Raw genomic sequence first — 19,098 nt, forward strand, 5'->3', positions numbered from 1 at the left:
TCATCGCGGAGCTCCGCGCTGAAACCGATCATATGCGCGCTCCGCGTGTACATCATAATAACAGTCGTGTTTTTCATGTATTCGTATTCAAACTCCAGTTCTGACTGCATCGCGAGAAAAATACAAACAACACATGTGCTGCTGTGCTGAAGGAAACAGCCTACGGCTCGCATGTTTGAACGCAGCTAGAGCAGGCAGAGGTGAATGCATAATACCGCAATGATGCATACTACGGCGCAGTGATTGGATTAAATGAGCTTTATGTGATGAATATATGTCGAGAATCGCTCGAAACAGTCTACGTCAGCATGTTCGACCATGCCCATACTTAGGCCGAAAGTACACGATTACGTCAGATTTTGTGACGTTGCTCCAACTCAGCTTTTCAAACCGGAAGACAGAAATCGCTCTGAAAAATGCAAAAATAACTATTTTTCACTTATGAATAACATAAATGAGTACCTTTAGTGTTTTCAATGATGTGCAGCCTATACATATCTGTTTACATCTCAAAAAAAGTGTTTTGGGGTTTCATGACCCTTTAAAATATGTGTTTAGTACCTTTATGGACCTTGAGAGTTTGAATGGCTTTGCTGTCTATAGAGGCCTCACTGAGCCATCGGATTTCATCAACAATATCTTAATTTGTGTTCCGAAGATGAACGAAGGTCTTACAGCTGTAGAACGACATGAGGGTGAGTAATAATTGAAATTATTTTCATTTTTGGGTGAACTAACCCTTTAATACAAGGCCTTCTACAATCTTTCTGCCATCACTGCAGTCAATTCAGTCATGGTTTGAATATGGATGGTCCAAGACAGCTGTGATTTATAGCCTAATAAAAACTAGTGAATATCTTAATTCTCTATGTCTTGTATAACACATTAAGTTTTTTAATATTTGATTACGTTTTTATTATATTCAATTACTGGATGTTTACCTGAATACTTCAGACTGCTGAAGTATTCAAGCATTGTTAAATTAATTTGTATCCATTTGTATCTATTGTTCTTAATTGTTCTATTTGTTCATGCTTTTATTACCACCTGTTTAATTTCTTGGAAAAACTTCAAGATCAAGGAACACTTGAAGGCTAAATGCCATGGTTACAATTGAATTTAGCATTTATATTAACATCTATTTATTAGCATTTATATTATAATTGAACTTTTTACATAAAAGAGTGTGTTCAATAGCAATTTGTTGTGGTATTGAGAATTAAATTTCACTGCTCATACGGTATCGACTACTGACGTTTATGTTTAGTGACAAGTCTATTATGTGGACAGCACATTAGGATTTGAGTTACAGCCTCTGATACACCTCGATAGAATCATATTTATATTCAAACTCACTTCAAACAGCCAACCCTTGCACAAAGGGCGGCACTTTACAATCAGCACCGGCTCTAACACTTACCTGCCCATGCGTGTCCCCAGCTGACTTCCCTGCCTCAAACCTCAGAGCAAGACCAAAGTCAGCTATACAGGCCGTCAGGTTTGTCTTCAGCAGCACGTTTTTGCTCTTAATATCCCTGTACACATATAATACAAGATTAAATATGTAAAAACTGCTCAAATCTGGAACAACATGTGAGACAAGATATAGACCAAGTGTCCACTATTCAATAAATCCAAGAACCACAATGGTAGATAGTAAGATAGTTGTATATTTCTAACCTGTGTGCAATGGCTGGTTTGTGGCCATCTCTGTGTCCAGGGAAGTCAGAGTGCAAGTAAGCCAGTCCTCGAGCCATGGTCTGAGCGATGTGACATAGTTCGTTCCACGTCACTACGTTGGCCTTCAGGTAGTCCGTCAGAGAGCCCTGCACATAGTCAGCAGAGACATGCGGATCAATCATGGCTGTGCATCAGCCTGCAGTACAAACAACTAAAACCTTTTAACTCTCAATAAAAAGTATAAACTCAGCAATAACACACAGGATGACTGCTGATAAAGTAACTCACTTTGAGTGCTACTGTAGCACATATTGAAAATTGAATTATTTTTTTATGAAAATTATTTATTTTGTATAATTGGATCCTACCGGGCATCAACATGACATATTTCTTTTGTAATGAATCTTTTGTCACTTCATTCTTTCTGTCCCTTAAGAACATTTCAAGACCTTCATAAAGAAATGTTTTACAGACATCACTGCAAATTTATAGATAGATAGATGCATTTTACTAAATCAGTGGCGTTCAGAAAATAGCCATGCAATGTGATGTATTAATTCTCTTTCTCATTTATCACGCTTTCTTTTGACATGTTTATTTGAGTGTTCAGCTACTAGGATTGATAATTTCAATGGGCAAAATGGAAGTCTTTAGTCTAAAGTTCAAAGTTTTAATAAAAATTGATATCAAATAAATAAAATACTTTACATTTCATTAACAACACTGCAAAAAAATAAAAAATATAACATGTAATCCCTGCTAATAATGACAGAGAGATTTTTTTTGTAAACTTTGAGAAACTACATTTATTGATCTAGAAATGTTCCTCATTTTAAGTGCAAGCCAATGCTGTCCAGACCCCATGCAGTTAAAGACCTTTTCATGGTAAGCCGTGATGAGCCACAATTCAATGTCCAGATTGCTTCCCCTCTTCTCGGCTCCGATGAAGTGCAGAACGTTTTCATGCCTCATGCCGGGGAGATTGTAAATGTCATACTCATTCTGCCAAGACAGCTTGTCCTAAGAAAGACACAAAGTACACAGTTATTACAGCATACTGGCATGATGGGCAAACCCCTGAACACTGATCCACTGGTAAGTCGACATCAGTAGGGCTGCTTACTGACCATTAAAACAATTGATACATCGAGTTACAGAGTCTTAGCTGACATTCACAATCAACTCAGATTATGTAAGCAAGCAGTCATTTACCAAAGCAAATTACATGGGTGACTGATAGATGAAACAAATGATTTCACTTGCACTCTGAGCTGTGTACAGAAACAGCTTCTGTTAGTTGTGTTTCCATTAAGGATGCCAATTTTCAGGAATTTATTTTATTTCAAGAAATGCAGATTTATCTTTATATAATTTATGTATTGTTAATTAATTAATGTATATTTAACACTTTTCTATTGTAATATGTTGTAAAAATGTAATTTGTAAAATGTAATGGCAAAGCTGAATTTTCAGCAGTCATTTCTCCAGTGGTCAGTGTTACAACAGACCTGAAAAATAACAAGAGGTGAAGAAGGTGACGTTTACAGACAAATTTGTTGTAAGAGGATCTGGGGGCATCCCCCAGGAGAAAATTTGTGTGATTTTAACCTGTAAACAAAGCATTCTGGTGCACTTGGACAAGAAAATAAAGGGAAAATACATTTGATTCAAGTAAAACAACAACAAAAATCATTTTTGTAGCTGACTAATGAGTTTTTTGGACATTAAACAGCTTTTCTGAGGTAAAAGTGATGGTAAATGTGACATTGTTTACAATCCGTTTTATTGGCGTCTTTCCACGGTTGAAACACTGATTGAGCGATTACATGATGTGGCATGATACAGATTTTTGAAAACTGTACCATATCTTTCAACATACCTTCGGATGTTCATTCATGTTTATTTCGAGTTGTAACTAGTAAAGCGGAAGAGATGACAGGTTTACGTGCGCTCTGCTTGAACTGAAGCACTACATCGATATGTCACGAGACATCAGCTCGAGAGACATCTATGGTCAGTCTCAATCCAGTCTATGGGAAAGTAGCACATTTTTGATTCTTGTGATGTTTATTGTGTATATGTTTTGTACCAATGTAAAAGTCTTTACGTTCACTTTAATATATCCTTGCTGAATACAAGTATTAATTTCTTTAAAAAATGTCTCTTGAACACTGTTCTGTTCATATTCTGTTTAAAGTCATATTTAATTATACATTTTTCAATATTTACAATAAATTTTACAATATTTATTTTATATAATTTTAGCGTTTTATAATTTAGGTAACTATGTATCTGTCTATATGACTATTCTGTTCACGTTCTGTTTTGAGCCATTATACAACTGCTTCATCTTTGCTGACAAGTCTGTCATTAACTAGATATACATTACATTACTCGCAAATTCATTTTTATTTAAATCACATTATATGTTAATGTTGTACAAGCAGTGCATGATTATGTTCTTCACTGGCTGACACATGGCTCAGCTCCACGTTTGGCTGTGTAATTGGTTAAGCAGGTTAGATTAACTCATCAGCTTTGGAAGCTGATTCCCTGGCTTTAGGTCCTCATGGTACCTGAATGGGGAAGATCTTCACTGCCACATAGTCATTGAGAAGCTGAGCCTTCCACACACAGCCAAAGCGCCCCCTAGCTTTAATTTCCAACAACTGCAGTGGCTTCTGGATCAGGGTGGGAGACGGCGGCATGGGTCCAGGGTCCTGCAAGACAACAAATAAGGAAGTGTAAACTATAGAGTTAGTTGAACAGACCATATGTAGGTGTAATAACTGCTGTAGACTTCACTATGATGACCATCGTCAAACAGCAAGTTTCACAGCGATTTTCTAAATAACACGCTGGTTGTGCTGATTCCTAAACACCCTATGCAGTGTTATTAGAGTGACATAATTAACCACCATAAGGTCATTTCAATAAGATGAGTACAGGGAAGGGCCATTCAAAATGATTGTAATCATTATCTCCGTTTTGCTGATTACTTGTTCTACAGGTGAATTGTGATCCCCACTTTAAAGGAGTTAAGGGTCAGTTCATGCTAGATTTTATTTTCAATTTTATATACATGCAAACGCAAGAGAATGGGTACACAAGCACATGCAAAGATTTTGTCTTCACTAGACTCTGACCTGTGAATTGGCATAGAGAAAATTTGTTTGACAAATAAACAAATTCTCTATGCCAGACAAATATCTGAAAAAACATCTAGATTGACTCAGTTTAAAATCAAGCATGGAGGAAACTCTCATTTTGATAGTTTCAGGTCATCCTGTTTTATACACACTACCGCTCGAATGTTTGGGGTTGGTAAGATTTTTTTTTTTTTTTTTTTTAAATGTTTTTGAAAGTATTTTATAAAAAACAAAAATTCTAAAAACATTTTTTAAATAATTTTTCAAAATAAAATAAAATATTTTGAAATAGTACTATTTAAAATCACAGTTTTCTATTTTAATGTTTTTAAATAAAATGTATTCCTGTGATGGTAAAAGCTAAACTTTTGATCAATGTAATGTGTCCTTCCTGAATAAAAGTATTAATTTCTTTCAAAAATAGACAGAATCTTACCAACCCTAAACTTTTTAATGTTTTTGTAAGAGAAGTTCAAAAGAACACAAGCTACAATTCTGAAGAGAAACTGCATGAATTTATAGTTCTAAAGCCAGTAATCACCAATACATTTTAATCGAAACTTGACACCAAGAATTGTTAATTGTATCATGAGATTCCAAAAGATTTCCACCCCTACTATTGTGCCAGATACCTTATGTGAAATAACACATGCAAATAATACTAGCTGACTGTGGTGATGTGGTCGGGTAAAGGTGGATGCATGTCATGCAGCTGAGCTGCATAAAGCTTTGACAGAAGGGGCTTATGGGAGTTGAAGTTCAGAGCTTGTTAAACATAATCCATAGCTTCTATAAGTGGACCACAGATTTGATAATCAGCTGACCTAGTTTGTGGATGCCATGAAATGCACTGGCATGCCATTACATCTTGAAGGCATGAACCTTTCTTAACATGCCTTATGTAAGCAGAGACCATTTAGCAGTTCATCTAAATGCATGAGTGTGCACTCAAACTCTGTCTACACTCGACATAACCTTTCTGACCAATTACCCTTTGTCACAATAGGCTGTTTCCCGCTTATCAAATAAGCTAATCCCAGTTATTTAAGTGAATCAGTGTAGGAAAGCAATATAGATGGCATCTGTAGGCACAAATCCAAACCCTGCCGCCGTGCTGGCAGAGCCTGTCATACTGCTCTCCTAATTCTCAATGCAAAAAAGCTGAATCTATAAAAAAAGAAATAATATTTTGCAAAATATAAATATAAAAACTAATAACTGATTAAATACATATATGTGTGTATATGAAACTTCTGAAAGTCAGCAATTACTCAATTACTTAGAAGACATGTTAGGGTTCTTTAGAGGTATAATGTTCCAAATCAATTACCAAGGAAGCATGTCAAAATTATTCAGAAAAATAAGATTTTTTTATCAAGGTGATAAAATGTTGTGTAGCAAAAATGAGTACACCCTCCTAAAAGTTACTAAATAAAACAAAATAAAAATTTTCTGGTGGACAGACATGTTCAGGTTTCTCCAAAAATGTTTGAGTGGGTTCAAGCCAAGGCTCTGGCTGGGCCACACAAGGACATTCACAGACTTGTCCATAAGCCACTCCTGCATTGTCTTAGCTGTGTGCTTAGGGTCACTGTCCTGTTGGAAGGTAAACCTTCTGCCCAGTTCAAGGTTCTGAATGCTCTGGACTAGGTTTTCATTAAGGCTACCACCACACTTGGAATACTGTTGGAATGGTATCGTGCAGGTGATCAGCAGTGCCTGGTTTCCTCCATACAGGAAGCTTGGAACTGAGGATCATCAGACCAGACAATCTTGTTTCTCACAGTCTGAGAGAGTCCTTCGGGTGCTTTTCTGCAAATTCCAAGTGGGCTTTCATGTGTCTTTACTGACAAGAGGCTTAAGTCTGGCCACTCTGCCATAAAGCCCAGATCGGTAGAGTGCTGCAGTGAGGTTTGTCCTTTTGTAAATTTCTCTGATCTCCATATATGATCATGGAGCTCAACTAGAGTGACCATCAGCTTCTTGATCACCACTCTAACCAAGGCCCTTCTCCATTGATTGCTCAGTTTGGCCAGAAGGTCAGCTCTAGGAAGAGTCCTGGCTGTTCCAAACTTCTTCTATTAAGGATTATGTGAACCTTCAATAGAGCAGAATTCTTTGTAGTCTTCCCTAGATCTGTATCATGATACAATCCTGTCTCTGAGCTCTACAGGCAGTTCCTTTGACCTCAATGCTTGGTTTTTGCTCTGATATGCATTTTCAGCTGTTAGACCTTTTATTGAGAGGTGTGTGCTTTTCCAAATCATACCCATTCAATTGAATTTGCCACAGGTTAACTCCACTCAAAGTGTAGTAAAATCAACAAATGAATTTGGAACGCGCCTGAGCTAAATAAAGTGTACCAGAAAAGGGTATGAATACTTATGGAAATTTTTTAAAATAAATTTGCAAAGTTATCACAAATCTGATTTTTGCTTTATCATTATGGTGTAAATCATTATGGTGTAAATTAATGTGAATAAAGTAATTTAAAGTCCCCCTGTAGTCAATAATTTTATCCCTTAAAACTCATCTTTGATCACCAAAATGACACATTTAAACATTATTTCCTGTGAAAAAAATGTCTTCATGCCTTAAAATAAGTTGAATGTAACTCTTCATTTATTATACGCGGATCAATGAATATGCTAATTAGCTCCACCTCCACTCACAGAGATCCACTCGGTCAACTTTCTGAGGTAAACGCTGCACACTGGTATCACTTTTTACAACGTCGGACAAATGACGGTAATTAATATGATTAGTCTTTTGCTTGACTACATTATCAAACAGCTAATAATGTGTTGCTAATGTTACACAAATGTTCCCGTTCGTGAGTCAGACAGCTGTCTTCTAACAATCAGTATCCTTAGAAACGCTTTGAACAATTCAGAACCTCAGTGGAAAAAGGCATTTCATCATAACATTGTAATATACATTATACACCTGCTATATATTGCTAAATCTACCTGATTTTTTATATCAACAGAAAAATATACCGGGATAACCTGGCTTCTTGAGACTCTCCTGCTTCAGAGCAGTCATAGTTAATGATATGCTAAAGCCTAAATGTTATGCATAAATGATATGCGTTGATGTTATTGGTTACAAGGCAGTTTGTGGCATCAGAAACACCAGCGATTTCAAACCACGTTTTTCAAACTGTCTTTAGATCACTGCAGTTTTAAATAGAAAATACTCTGCAATGGTGTTGACTTATGAATTTGCACATGATTTGTCTTAAAGCATATTAAAAACACCACATAGACAAAAAAAAACAAAAACAAAAAACAAAAAAAACAACAACATTAAAAAATTAATTTTCACCACAGGGGGACTTTAGAGAAGTTTAACATAAGAAAACAACATAAAATGTGAAAAAAAATGAAGGGGTTTGGATACTTTCGCAAGCTACTGTATATATACATTTTTTTTTTTCAGCAATGATTATTGTTCAACTGAATGTTGCAATGCAAAATATTCTTCAGGATCCTATATACAGCCTCCATTTTCTTTAAACAAATATAAACAAAATATAAATTTTGAATTTTTTTTTCTTAATTCTGGGAAGAAAAATGACCCAGGCACATTCTTTACAGGTCTTGTGAAATTCACTTTAAAACTTGAACAACTTACAGTACTTCCCATTGTTAGTATTAAGTGCTTGAATAGGGAAAAACAGCTACATTTGGCCTCCTTTAGAAACAAATGCTCAATAAGTAGGTAGGATGACGAAAGGCTGTCCACGGAGCACCTGCTGAATTGTGGTTTGGAGTTCAGGCAAAAGTAGGACAACTGGAGAACATGTTTTTATATGTGGCCTACATTTCCAACAACTGAACATGGGGGTGGGGGGAGAAGGCACCGATTGTTCTGAACCTAGACTCCTTAGCATATGGATCTGGGTTGTTAACTAACTTTTTTCCCAGTCCTCAAGGAAACAAATGCTGAAGAAAAGTACATTGCATGACTGTGGGTGGGAGGAGACAAGGTTAAAGAACAGAACATCCATCATGCAGAGAAGAAAAACACGAAACGGTCAGAATGCAGGCGAGAAAGCAAATACTTCTGAGATGGCAATGCTTCGCTGTTCCACAGACCGAGAGAGCCGACACGTAATGAGGGAGGATGGCAGTATGGGAGGGACTGAGCTCCTGAGGGGGACGTAAAGAAAACAACCCTCACCCTGACCTCACGCACCTACACCCACACAGGTCAGGGTCATGTTTACTTTTCCATTTGCCCAAACGTCAGTCACTAAATAGACGCCACTCATAAATATGATGACAATAGGTCTAAAGGGAAGTGTTTGCCCCTGGAGCAGCAGCCATGGATGGAGGCAAAGACTGACATTTTTAAAGCATTCCTTTTCCAAAAAGAACAACACAGGTAATTTAAGAGGCCTATCTGTCTACCCAGATGCCTGTGGCAGATATAGTATTTCAGTGAGCAGGTTACTGGAGTTGTTTGTGTTGTTCAATGTCTGAAAATAAAGAGACCAGTGGAAAAAGTCCAAGTTGTTGTACGTGTGAAGCATTCATACATGTATTTAGTGTCATATTATGACCACAGATGTCCCTAATTCTCATTTCTCAACCTATAATTTGTATAACTGGTTTTAAAAAAGATAAAGCAAAACATTTTCAGATGCATTTCTTTCTCATTTGCTTTCTTGTTTTACACACATACGTTTTGTAAAAATCAGATCACAGTCAGTTTGTTTTTGCATTCAGCCCACAAGGACAGCTCACAGAAACACTTGCCTTCATTATTTTGTGGTACATCACATTATCATCACATCCAATTCAGATGCATTAGCTGATTGAAAGTTTTGATTGTTATATTTTTATCAATGCATGTCTGAAGTTTTTAATATATAAAATTAATCAACTTGAGCTTTAAGTATTGTTATTAAGTCTACTGTAAATTTTCTGTATGGAAAAAAAATTATTAGATTTCTATAACAAAAAAACACCCCATAAGGTCCATGATTGTTTACCAAGACTATACTTTTTGAAGAACGCAAGTGCATTTGAGGGCTTTTGATCTCTTGTGAATTACATACAGTCGTTCATTTTCGAAGACACATTTAGTTCAAAGCAATACACGGTGGTTTGCTTTAACAAATGGAAGCGTAGGCAGCATATACATATAGACTACTGAGTGCCAGAGTGCATCTAATCAGTACTGACACAAGGATGGATAAAAGCATCAATGTGATGTTTTGTAATAAACTTTCAGGATGGACTAAATCTCTCAGCAATCAAGCAACAATCTTTGGCTCCAGACACACCAAATGACCAGTTGATTTCCTTTACATGTTTTTTGGACTGCCCAACATTACTGTTCAAGCAGCCTCTGGGAACACAAAGCAATTAAAAAAAAGGTTTTAATAGGGCAATCTCTTACACTTTTGCAGCATTTTATTTCCCCCCGAGATCCACTTATAATGTTAATCAAGGTTTCCCGGACCAAATGTTAAATATTCTGGTCGAAATTCAGTTTTTCTTAAACTTTCTTTCTGGCCCTAGAAATAAAACTGACTGCTTTTGCTGTTAAAGTGATATGGAAAACAACTGCTGAAAAAACAATCAATATAATCACTATAGACCTTATGTGCCAGAGAAAAAAAAGCACGCTGCCATCTATAAAATATTGTCTTTGAACTTTCGTTTTTGCGGTGGCCCTGTACATTTTTATGGCATCGCTGTCAAAGAATAATTAGCTGGTGAAGTGGACTTACTTGTTGTAGGGTTAATGAAAGTTATTGTGACCATTGTAATGTTTAAAGCAGATGTCTTAACAAATGTCAGTAGACCCAGAAGATTTAAAAAAGAGCAGTTCATTCATAAATACGTAAGATCGCTGTGGAAATACAAACCAGAAGACAAAAGACATCGAGCGCAGCGCTGAAAAGGGGCGGGGCTATATAAGGTCTATACTGCTGCATTTCTTGCTGGGAGGGGGGAAAAATCCAGTTTTACATAACATGACCCATATAAAACTAGCAATATTTAGCTGTTGCAGATTTATTTAGCTCATGGACGAACATCTGTCATGAAGCACATTCATGCAAATGTAAATAAAGCTCAGGACTCATTAGGGAATAATCTTAGTTCATTCCAGATTTTAAGTTTTGCCTCTCTGGCAAAAAACTACCACACAGATTGACAAATGAGTGCTGCACAGGCCCACAGCTTCACATCCATTAAACTGATCAAACCACTGATTTTTCATGTGCATTTTGTGTGCTGAAACGGAGTCAGTCCAAGGAGTGATGCTGATGCAATATGACAGTTTGCTATGAATCTTTCAATATGACTGCAAATGTTTCATATGCTAAGTACAATAAAAGCACTTTAAGATGTTCCCCATTCCCACATTCATAACATTCATCTTTGCATACATTTGCTGCATGCTTGGAGACGTGCATTTATCAACCTCAGTACTGTCGTTTTATCATGCACCTAAATCAAGGGATCTCTGCCTGAATCCCCTGAATCAGAGGGGATTTCGTTTTTGTTATCCGTGCACTGAAATTCAGAACATCACAGATTGATGAGGCAATGTGCAGGGATAAACGCAAAATAAAACCAGTGGGATATTATAGAAAAATGTGCTAACGAAAACAAAGGGGTGCTTTTGATAGCAATGGAAAAAAGGTTTAAAATGAGGTTCAAACATAATCTTGAAAAAAAAAAAGATGAATGAATGAATCAGGCTTCTCTTACCTCTATCATTATATGAAAGGCGTGCTAGTTGAGGAAGGAAAGAGGAAATCAAGCGTTAGTTTTAGTTTAACGTATATGAGATGGAAAGACGAGATGGGGAATTTCATGGTTTCTGGAAGAACTAGTAAATCTGTTTCACTATTTAAGTAGGAACTTTTACTTGCTGGCCAACACAAGACATTTCTAAGATAAAGCCAATTTTGTCTGTCCAAAATATTTAAGATTTATGTCAAGTCAAAAGATAGGAACATGATTCTGTTATAGTCTAAAATTCATAAAAATGAAGTGTTGAAGTTAAAATACTATTAAAATTAAGTTAAAATACTTTCTTCTACTTTAATGTGCAGAGACTTAAAGTAAGCCATTCAACGTAGCAAAACTGACTGAACCAATATTTTCGGGATGGGACAATCTGGTTGTCCAACCAATGATTTTGTATTTTTGCAGTACTGTTTGGTGCAGCTTGTGCTACAAAAAAAAAAAAAAAAAAAAAAAAAATCACATGCTTCATCTTTACAATGAAAAAGCATACTGGTGCAGGTGTGGGCTTCAAGTTGATATTCTGATTAAAGGTGCCCTAGAACCAGTTTTTACAAGATGTAATATAAGTCTAAGGTGTCCCCTGAATGTATCTGAAGTTTCAGCTCAAAATACCCCATAGATTTTTTTTAATTAATTTTTTTTTTTTTTACTGCCTATTTTGGGGCATCATTAACTATGCACTGATTCAGCGCGCGGCCCCTTTAAATCGCTCGCTCCCTGCCCCCCTGAGCTCTTGACTATAATACAGTGCATTTACAAAGTTCACACAGCTAATATAACCCCCAAATAGATCTTTACAAGATGTTCGTCATGCATACTGCATGCATGCGTCGGATCATGTGAGTATAGTATTTATTTGGATGTTTACATTTGATTCTGAATGAGTTTGATAGTGCTCCGTGGCTAACGGGCTAACAATACACACTGTTGGAGAGATTTATAAAGAATGAAGATGTGTTTATGCATTATACAGACTGCAAGTGTTTAAAAATGAAAATAGCAACGGCTCTCTAGTCTCCGTGAATACAGTAAGAAACGATGGTAACTTTAACAACATTTAACAGTACATTAGCAACATGCTAATGAAACATTTAGAAAGACAATTCACAAATATCACTTAAAGTGTCATGTAATCATGGATCATGTCAGTTATTATTGCTCCATCTGCCATTTTTCGCTATTGTTCTTGCTTGCTTACCTAGTCTGTTGATTCAGCTGTGCACAGATCCAGACGTTAATACTGTCTGCCCTTGTCTAATGTCTTGAACATGGGCTGGCATATGCAAATATTGGTGTCATACATATTAATGATCCCGACTGTTACGTAACAGTAGGTGTTATGTTGAGATTCACCTGTTTTTCGGAGATCAAATGAGATTTACATAAGAAGGAGGAAGCAACGGAGTTTGAAACTCAATGTATGTCTTTTCCATGTACTGAACTCTTGTTATTCAACTATGCCAAGAAAAATTCAATTTTTGATTCTAGGGCACCTTTAAAATCTTGCCTTATGTACGAGAATTTCTGGCTTGTGTGTGATTTTAACTTTATCTAAGTGAATCTAACTGGAAAGAATGAACCTTCTGCCCCAAGGACAACACTCAACGGTTGCTATTCGCACCTAAGGCCAAATCTGCATGTTACAGCAACTGCCAGACTTCCACAAGATACTTGAGAGACTTCACCAAATACACTGACAACTAGGAACATTCCAGAATCACAAAAAAGAAAATGGCGATTTAGATAAAGACAGAAGTGGCACATATTAAATATTAATTACTGCCATAAACAACATAAAAAAAAGTTGTAGAACTGAGCATGTGAATGTACAAGAAGTAAAACTTGAATATAAAGAAATGGAACCAAGGCAATGAGTTGCACATGAACGCAGGAGCTGACCTCATGGTCTTGAACACTGCAAAATGCGTGCAGTTGCCTGAATGGCCATTCTTTCCCGAAACAAGAAATTCCCTTCCTCACCATGAAGCCAAGCACTTAATGCGGTTGAAGCACACTGTGCTCTCTCTCCTGAGGGGCATGTTGGGTCTTTGGCCCTTGTAAGAAAACTGTTAAATAATCAAGATGCATCTCTCTGCCATCTAAATGGTATGAGACTCTAAAGTGGAGGCTGGGGGCCAAACGTTTCAAACGAAGACACATTATTTTTAACTACATGCTTTAAAATTGCCTGAGAATTGATGGAGGAACATTTCAATCAGAGCTATTCAAACCAATGTTGATGACAACTGCTAAGGGCATCATAAAATGATTTTTAAAGTGTCCAATGTAAATGCATACAGCAACCACCATACAAAGTTAAAGATGGACCCATTTAAATTGCAGTCAGGAGTATGAATGAAGTAACTAACCAAATTACAGGAAGACAAGAGAAGAGTCTTTAACCAAACAAAAAGAATAAATAGTGATAATTATCAAGTCTAAGTCAGACAGTTCTCGCGTTACTCATATTTAGTAGGGCTGGGGGTCGATTCACCTTTTGATACAATTTTAATTTTTTTATTCCAGAAACAATATTAATTTATATTAAAAAATTGCTTTATTTTAGTCCTTGCTTGTAGATGAGGTGGAGGACAGTAACTTGTTTTATTTCAACAGAGGGCAGGTCTCGACAAAAAGGACTGCCCGATGGCCCCGGGTCAGTGTAAATGTTGCTCGGGACAGTTGCTTGCCCAATTGGGCCAGTGCTGCATCACGTAAGTTTATCATTTACACGTTTTTAAGCCTTGCCAATTTAAATACTCAAGCGCAAGAAGACGAGAATGAGAACTCAATTCAGTAGCGTGAGAAGTTTTGTGCGCACACATCTTAAACGCACGCCCAGAAAGCCACTTCTCAGACAGTGTGTGAATGCCGAATTGAGCTCTTTCACATCTTCTTGCGCATCTTCTTAAAGTGACAGCAGCTTAATAAACCTGATGCTGTCTTTGTTTTAATGTTACTCATACAACAAAGGACAAAGAAAAAACTAAATCGCTCATTACTCTTGACTGAATAACTTTTGTTACTTTAATAAGGATTAATCTATATTTAATTTATACAGTGAAGACTATGCAGTGCTATTTTACATTTGATTATTCATTTTCTCTACCGGAAAAATACTGTTAGACTTACCTGAAAACATGCATTGTTTATTTTATTTTTATGTTTGTTCTATTGTATGTATGCTATTTCTCATAATTTGATAATTTGTTTTTATTTTATTACTGATAGTTTACTTGTCTTTTGAGTTAGGCCAGAAGTTTTTGGTGTCACAACCTTATTTATTAAGGTTATGGGTAAAAGCAATGAAGACAATAACTAGGCCTATTTTATTTATCGGCACCCAAGTATCAAATGATAGTATCGAATCGGAAGATAGCTGTATCATCCCAGCCCTAATATTTAGCTCTGGCTACACAATAAACATTGTGAAAGTTAAGCTCAATTCTTAGCAAAAAACACTAGAAAATAGGGATGCTCAGATTGACATCGGCCGATAATCACATTCTATGACTCGATCGGTAGTCACTAAATTTGGGCACAAATCTCACAAACCGATTCCAATTTGATGATGTAAAACACTTGATGACGTCAAACTTTAGTGCTGCAGTCACCTGTCATGTTCTAAAGAAATATCACGTGGAGAAACACTGGCTAAAGGATTTAATAAAACAGAGCAGACAGCCACACACACAGAGAGCAGGCAGCGACAGGGAAATGAAGTGTGTGTGAATACCTGCATCTGTCAATCTTCAGGTCAAGCCAAATATTTGTGAAAAAAATTAAAAAGTTTGCCATCAGTTGTCAGAAGATGAAAGCGATATCTTTGTCGTAGTATCCTTCCAACGTTTAAGGGGATCTCCCATGACTGGTGACAGCGCTGTTCAATGCATTGAGCCTTGTAAATTGGTGCTCAAAGTTAAATTAATTTCAACACCTTGTTTTATTCATGAATGAATCAGCTTTTTTAAGTGTATTATTTGAATGAACGGTTTAATGATGATCAGTATCGGCCGATAATGACGAAATCGGTAGTCGGTATCGACTGCAAAAATCCTGATCGGATCATCCCTACTAGAAATTGAGGTGATATCAACAATATAATGTATGCTCTTCTGAAAGGTAGAATAAAGCAAAACGTTATTTACAGATGCTGAGTAAGCACTTGGAAGGTAATGGTTTCATAACACAAGCAGGTTTCTTTGCATTTCTTTGCATTTTGCAAAATGTCACACTTCCCGTTATCATGTTACAAAATCATTTCTGGCAATCTTGCAATGTTTGTTACACAGAAGAGTGACAGCTTTGAGGCTTGAGACAAAATTCTGGAGGACATGATCGATCAAAACAAAAAGTAAATTAATATATTACCATTCAAAAATGTGGGGTAAGATTTATTTGCTCACAAAAGCTGCATTTATTTAATCAAACGTACAGTTAAAAGTGAAATATTGTGAAATAATATTTCAAAATAAAATAACTTATCTATTTTAATTTATTTTAAAATGTAACTCAGTGTCCCGTGATCCTTCAGAAATCATATGCTAAATGTTTTCACGTTTTGTTCATAAATATAAAGTATAACAGCACTTATTTAAAATTTTTGTAACAATGTAAAATGTTTAATGTGTCCTTTCTTTAAAAAAAAATGAAATAAAATAAAAAAAACCCTATGAACTGAAGTGTAAATAATACGAAATAAAACTTGATCATCTCCAAAACAATTTTCATTCTCAGCTGACCTCACCAAGCACGTTCCCAACCACCTGTCATATACAGACTGCTTTTCACAATCCAATTAATAATACAAATTTCTACAACTTTTACAGAGAAGAATATACCATTATGGAAGTTGCAAACAGTTTTATATTGACTGTTGTAAGTGTTGTAATAGTCCCAAAAGATTTCTGACTGCTGTATTAAGAACTAATAAAGCTTCCAACATATCAAAAACAAGTTTGGGCTGATTATGATATTTGATATCAGCAGTGATGTGGGGATGGTTTATCTGTCAGATCTGGCCTACATAACACTGAAACTCAATCGGGGAATTCCAAATGCTCACCTGACACAAAGGTAACCCTTTGTGCTACCATACAGTCCCACATATCATCCCAGCACATATATAATGAAAATGCATCTATTCTGGGCTGCCAAAGATGTCCTGCAATGCTCAACAGTAAGGAGTTTTTTTTTTTTTTCACTGGCCCAGTAGTTCAGATTTTTACTTCACTGGCTGATCTATTGTGTAGTTCAGAAGTAGATGTGAATCTTAACACTAGTCACACGCAGGGGGTAAAGGTCACCCGATTGCTCGTGTCTTGTGTTATGTCAGTTCTGTTATCTCGTGTTTATTGTGGGAGAAGAGGGCATCGAAACACAACAGTGTCCTGACAGATCTCGTTTGATTTCAGCTGACAGTGTGTTTGAGCTTGAGCGAGTGTGACATTGAGCACATTAGATCCCTGAATTCACTGCCATTCACGTCAACAGGAGGTTCTGCCCAGGGGAAATAACAGCTCTCAACAACACAGTTTCTAGTGACATGAAGATGTCCTGATACACCGAAACTCAAGAGCTACTGATAAGAGCAGATGGATTTTACAACATTTTGTTGCATGTGATACATTTACCTTAGTGTATCTCTCTCTCTCAGACACACACACATACACACACACACACACACACACACACACACACACACACACACACACACACACACACACACACACACAGAGGTTTGTTTTGCTATCAAAGTGAGGACATTCCATAGGCATAATGTTTTTTACTGTACAAACTGTACATTCTATCCCCCTAAACTACCCTACCCTTAAACCTACCCATCACAGAAAACATTCTGCATTTTTACATTTTTTTTAAATGTTTTTAAAGCTATTTTTAAATATGAGGACTCATGAAATGTCCTCATAATTAATGTTTACATCATAATACCAGTGTAATACCCATGTCATTATACAAATTTGTGTCCTCATAAAAAACATGTGCACACACACACACACACACAAAAAAAAGAAAAATGAAATGAGACTTTCATTCTCATTTTACTAAAAGTGATTTAAAATATCAAGTTACCTGGGTAGGCACCAGAACAGGTGGATACGCTAGCTTGTGATGCCGATACATCCAGAAGGAGAGCAGGACAATGGCAGCGATGCCCATGATGGGCACGATGGAGTACAGGAGGGTGCTGAACAGTGGTGGCTTCTGAGTGAAGGGGTTGGATGTTGCTGGCGAGATAAAAAGAACGAGAGAGATCAGTACCAATCAGTACTTTTTATTTGATTATTTATTATGTACTGTACCGCTCAAAAGTTTGGGTCGGTAATATTTTTTTTAAAGAAGTCTCTTATGCTCACCAAAGCTGCATTTATTTGATCCAAATACAGTAAAAACAGTAATGTTGTGAAATATTATTACAATTTAAAATATCCATTTTCTATTTTATTATATTTTAAAATGTAATTTATCCCTGGAATCAAAGCTGAATTTTCAGCATCATTATTTGAGTAATCAGTGTCACATGATTCTTCAGAAATCATTCTAATATGCTATTTTGGTGCTCAAGAAACATTTCTTATTATTATCAATGTTGATAACAGTTGTGTTGCTTAATATTTTTTTGGAAACCATGATGCAAACCATAATTTTTCAGGATCCTTTAATGAATAAAAAGTCAAAAGAGGTTAAAAAGTCTTTATGGGGACCTTTGATCAATTTAATGTGTCTTTGCTGAAAAAAGTATTAATTTCTAAATAAATAAATAAAAATGCTAGCCATTGTGACTTACAAATCACAAAATAACAAAAATAAGCAAAAATATCAAGACCCCTGTGTTCGATTCAATGTGCTTGTGTAAAGGCATCCTTAATTCTTATATACAAATATCCTTATATACAAATTAAGGTTGGAGCTAAACTCAGCAGGACAGCAGCTCTCTAGGACCGAACTTGCCTACCCCTGGTGTAATTACACATTTAAGTACTGAGTAATATTAATTAACAACATATACTTACTTACTATAGGGTTAAGATTAGGTTTTGGTTTAGGGTTAGTTGCATGTAGTTTTACATAAATTATTTTTATTACTATAGTAACTAACATGCAACAAGGACACTGTAAAATAAAGTGTTACCACAAATACTTAGGAGAAACAAATATGCTTGCTGTATTCTACTAGTTAAGACTGTTACAATAAACTTATATAATATAGGTCATTATAATTTTACAGATACCTATTATAATCATATTTAATAAATTATGAAAGTGAACATTTAAAGTAAAGAGTAGGATCTCCTATATGCATATAGGAGTCCACATCCTAAGATTTTATTATCATTTTTCATTTGTCAAATTATTTTTATTTTTATTTTTTTTAATTTAGTGAACTGCTCCAGCTGAAAGGAATAAAATAAAGCAAATAAATACAAATGAATAATAAACAAGTAAATAAACTAAATATAAAGAAATATCAGTAT

At 35.9% G+C, this 19,098-nt stretch overlaps 1 protein-coding gene across 2 annotated transcripts in view; it reads right to left on the minus strand.

Annotated features, from left to right (window-relative positions):
* acvr2aa (activin A receptor type 2Aa) overlaps window positions 1-19,098 on the minus strand; it is a 65,199-nt gene that overhangs the window by 14,161 nt on the left and 31,940 nt on the right. For both annotated transcript variants that reach the window (XM_048193595.1, XM_048193594.1), the window contains exons 4-8: window positions 17,696-17,850; window positions 4,257-4,400; window positions 2,557-2,700; window positions 1,681-1,826; window positions 1,421-1,535 (exon numbers count right to left, since the gene is read on the minus strand). In XM_048193595.1, coding sequence (XP_048049552.1) covers window positions 1,421-1,535; window positions 1,681-1,826; window positions 2,557-2,700; window positions 4,257-4,400; window positions 17,696-17,850 — 704 coding nt within the window. The remainder of the gene's footprint in view (window positions 1-1,420; window positions 1,536-1,680; window positions 1,827-2,556; window positions 2,701-4,256; window positions 4,401-17,695; window positions 17,851-19,098) is intronic.

The sequence above is a fragment of the Megalobrama amblycephala genome, linkage group LG6, assembly GCF_018812025.1.
Source record: "Megalobrama amblycephala isolate DHTTF-2021 linkage group LG6, ASM1881202v1, whole genome shotgun sequence".
NCBI lineage: Eukaryota > Metazoa > Chordata > Actinopteri > Cypriniformes > Xenocyprididae > Megalobrama > Megalobrama amblycephala.